General features: G+C 45.7%; 1 protein-coding gene across 2 annotated transcripts in view; it reads right to left on the minus strand.

Annotated features, from left to right (window-relative positions):
• Nucleotides 1-4,365, minus strand: part of IL11RA (interleukin 11 receptor subunit alpha) — a 23,492-nt gene that overhangs the window by 17,698 nt on the left and 1,429 nt on the right. For both annotated transcript variants that reach the window (XM_072413591.1, XM_072413593.1), the window contains exon 2: nucleotides 3,823-3,937. In XM_072413591.1, the coding sequence (XP_072269692.1) occupies nucleotides 3,823-3,937 (115 nt within the window). The remainder of the gene's footprint in view (nucleotides 1-3,822; nucleotides 3,938-4,365) is intronic.

The raw sequence follows: 4,365 nt of genomic DNA on the forward strand, positions 1-4,365 counted from the left end.
GTACAAGAGACTGCTGAGGTGTGATAGGACAAGAGACTGCTGAGGTGTGATCGTACAAGAGACTGCTGAGGTGTAATAGTACAAGAGACTGCTGAGGTGTGATAGTACAAGAGACTGCTGAGGTGTGATAGTGCAAGAGACTGCTTGGATACAATGTGACAAGAGACTGACAAATAATTATAGTAGACTGCTGGGTGCAATATTACAAAAGACTGTTGAGGTACAATTCTACACGAGACTGCAAAATACTTAGAGTAGACAGCTGGAGTCCAATGTTACATCAGACTGCAGAATAATTATAGGAGACTGCATGGGTACAATATTACAAGAGACTTCTGTATAGTTATAGGAGACTGCTTGGATACAATTATACAAGAGTAGAGTGCAGTATAGTTACAAGAGACTGCTTGGATGCAATGTGACAAGAGACTGCTATGGTACAACATTACAAGAGACATCTGTATTGGTATAGGAGACTGCTGGGGTACAATTCTACAAGAGACTGCTGAATAATTCGAGGAGACTGCAGTTTTACAATGAGACTGCTTCCGAGTTCAAGAGACTGTAGGTGTTGATTTGAAATCCCCAGAGACTGCAGCTTCAGAATGAAGTCAGCCGGATCATTAAAATGACGGTTACATGTAGTTTTCATATTACAAGAGATTTCCACTGACTGCAGGAACATTACAAGAGACTGTTACATACAACTATACAAATTACAAGAGACTGCTGGACAGAGATCCCCCCCGCCCGATGGGGGCATTTGTCTAAAGGGAGAACTTTTCTCACTTTGAGAAGATTTCCCTTCACTTCCTGTTGGGTCTCTGGGACAGGAAGTGAAGTCCACCATTGGGACACATAGGGTCTCCGCATGCCGCAGGCCCACAATTGGCTGTACCTGGCCGGCTGCCACCATGACACACCGTGATACGGAGGGGTAATTGAGAAAAGCTGAGCAGTCAGACATTGCTGGCATACCGAGCGCCCTGTAATTATTTCTGACGGCAGCCATCGGCCGTCACATCAAACACAAAGCTGCAATCACTGTCAGAGAATTTATTATAGAACTCCCTCTGATTGCTACACAGGACAAACGCCCCCGGGGGTCACCGATGGAGCACATATTACAGAGGGGTAATTATACAGACTGGGACGAGCACATCACACGCTAATAGCATCAGCTGTATGCTAGTTAAAGGGGAAATCCTCAATAAAAGTCAATCTGAAACCAAAGGTTTTTCTACTTCCTGTAGCTGAGCCACAACAGGAAGTAAAGGGAAATCTCTCTGAAATTTGAAGCCGTGACCATTATGTGGAGGGTGAATGGTTATAGATACACATTAGAACCAGTGAATAATTTTTAAATACAGATCCGTCTACATAAATCACATATTTCAGTTTTTATCAGCAGCTAATCACTTTTTTATAACAAGTTTTTTACACTTCCAAATGTTTACAATATTAAATCCCTCCCCCGCTGTACGCTGTGGTCTCTACCACTGGCTTCTAGGTTCCTATTAAACGGAATAGCTGTTGGGAGAAACCATTGTGTGCAGAGGGGGTAAATGAGATTGGCTTTGAATGAAGAGTCTAATGCATGCAGCTATTGTGCAGAAGATAAGTAATGGATTTTCATCACATGACTAAGGGTATCTAATAGGAAATTGTCACAATTTTAGGATATTTCTATCCTATTCCTATCCTATTTCTTTTAACTGTCAGTCACTTCCTGTTGGCACCCAGGCTGTCAGTTACAGTTACATGAAGGGGAACCCAAGAACCAAAATGTCAGGAGCATATATTGCAGCTAATCAGATCTGGTGGCTGCTTTAGTTTTCAGTATTCAGGGCCGGTAATACACTTCTAATCTTAGGGTGACAACGCCCACACCATATTCTATCTATGAGATACAGCGTTGTCACCCTAAAATGGGGAATGGGTTATTCACCCAATTTTCTGGGCTGTACACCCTCCAATCACAGAACCATTAATTGGAAATGATCGCCTTTGTTACGATTGGTAATCGGATCTCTCCCCTCAGATAATCTCAGGCGTGCGTCCATGTGGCGATGATAATATTTTGGCACATTCACCCGTCAGATGTTCCCGCCAGATTCCTGCTCCCTGTCCAACCTCCCAACAGGAAATAGCAGAGCTGAGTATCAGCCGCCCGGCTCTGGGCAGGGCCCCTATTTTTAGAATCTGCTGAGATCACATGACCAAGACGACGATCGTTTATTTCCAGACGTGTCACAATATCATTTATTGAAAAACAACTTTTATTATTAAAAAAAAAAGTTGCAGCTGCAGTCAGTGACTTTGGCTAGGCTGAGATGATGGTACCAGTCTGCTGCAGGCAGGAGGAGCATTTCCTCAGTCTCCACATTGCTCAAATTACAGGTCCACTTATATATCAGCCAATAAATGATCATTGAACCCGTTCTGATTGGCTGCTTTGGGTTCGGTGGTTATTTTCCGCCTTTGGCTCCTTCATTGTTAGTAATTGGCTGGCGGGTCTCCAGATCTCACCCCCTATCTGTGGCCCCTCTCGTCCAGTGAACAGAACGTCCCTGTGCTGCATTGGGGCCCCGTTTAGAAGCACATGTTCCCCGCCTGTGTGTTTTCATTACCCACAATCCCCCCGGAGCCCCGGCCAGGCATCTCGCTGTTTGCTGACCTGAACTTGGCAGCCGTCCTCCCTCCGAAAAAAAAATGTAAAATAACAGAAAACCACATGAAGCCCAAATCCTGGAACACACTGACTGCACTTTGTGTTACGGCTGGACGAGGGCGAGCCGGGCGGCGCTCCCAGAGTTGTGGAAACTTTACGGGTTTAAAGGAGGACTCCAGATCGATATATATTGGAATGAGTTACAACAATCTGCCCGGGCCGAATATCTGGGGGTCACATGATCTAAAGATGGGGTAAGACTGGAAACAAATCAATTCCTACTACATGACATTATAATTTCCCCTGTTCCTCCTGGGTGGGGCCCCGTGCACAAGTTGGCTCCTTTTAGCCAGTCCGGGGCCCCTCCTGCTTCTTCCAGCCTGGCCATAGGAATGCATTGCCCGGTGGTGCTGAATGGGCCCTGTTGTGTTCAGGACGGGGGGAAGGGGTTATATGGGGATTCCGCTCACTCCGCACCTACTCGGAAAACTGAGGCCACTAAAATGAGATTACCTGGGATCGTCCCAGACCGACCAATCATAAAGGTAATCCTGAATTTCCATTTTCAGATTCTCAGTCCTCTTCGACTTGATGCACATGTCACTGATACAGCCATTGTTAGCTCCCCCTAAATAGATGATTTTCCTTAGAGCCATTTTAATTTTCCACTGATTAGGACCCACAAAATACAGATACATTATAACCAATCAGGAGAATTCAAACTGATCACATGATCAAAAAAAAAATCCACATAAAGGTCACATGACCTGCAAACCGCATGTCAAAACTATGAGCAGACTCTGAGATATCATGAGATATCATCACCTGACCATGGCCACACCCCTTCTACTTTCCAGGCCTTCTGATTGATCAGTGAGGTTGTCCATCACAAGGGCAACCAATAAGAAGCCAATAAGGTCGGAGGGTAGGGAGGGGGACGGGAAGAGAGAAAAGGAAGAAGAGAGAAAGAAGAGTGGGGGTTTACAGAGAGGAGGGAAGTGGGGAGATTGCAGGGCCCACTGGGCAATTTCCGGGGCCTACATGAATAATTATAGAGCACTCATCAATTACCAGATCTGATCAAACAACCAATCAATTCAGCAAACTGCAGTGGGGCCACCCCCTGGCTCCTCTGGGGCGGGGCATCTCACCTGTAGGATGTGATGTATCGGGTGGGTAGCAAGGTGTCCACGCTGGGCTTCCAATAACAGGAGAAATTGTGAAAGTCAGCAGCCCGGCAGGTGACTGTGGGAATTCCTGGGGGATCTGCAACAGAAAAGAAATATTAGGGTTTTATAAGGAGGAATTCAATCAATAAGCACAAAAAAAATGAAAATGATGCATGATGGGTGAGGGGGTGTCATTAACAATAAATGGATGGGCCCTTGAAGCCCATCTAAATCTGTGTGACTATTTAAGACCCCCTCCCCGCCATCCACTGGGTGACAACACTGCAGTGATTTACTTGCAGAACAAGCAGTGTTGTCACCCTTTCACAGGAAGTGGTAAAGCAACTGCTCTACTGGCAGGATCAAATAGCAATAAAGCAGAGGGGGTCACCCACTATCTGAGTACAGGAGATAGTCAGAGACTGCAGACATTGTACAGGAAACAGTCAGAGACTGCAGACTTTGTACAGGAGAGGGTCAGAGACTGCAGACGTAGTACAGGAGATGGTCAGAGACTGCAGACAT

The sequence above is a fragment of the Pyxicephalus adspersus genome, chromosome 6, assembly GCF_032062135.1.
Source record: "Pyxicephalus adspersus chromosome 6, UCB_Pads_2.0, whole genome shotgun sequence".
In the NCBI taxonomy this organism is placed as follows: domain Eukaryota; kingdom Metazoa; phylum Chordata; class Amphibia; order Anura; family Pyxicephalidae; genus Pyxicephalus; species Pyxicephalus adspersus.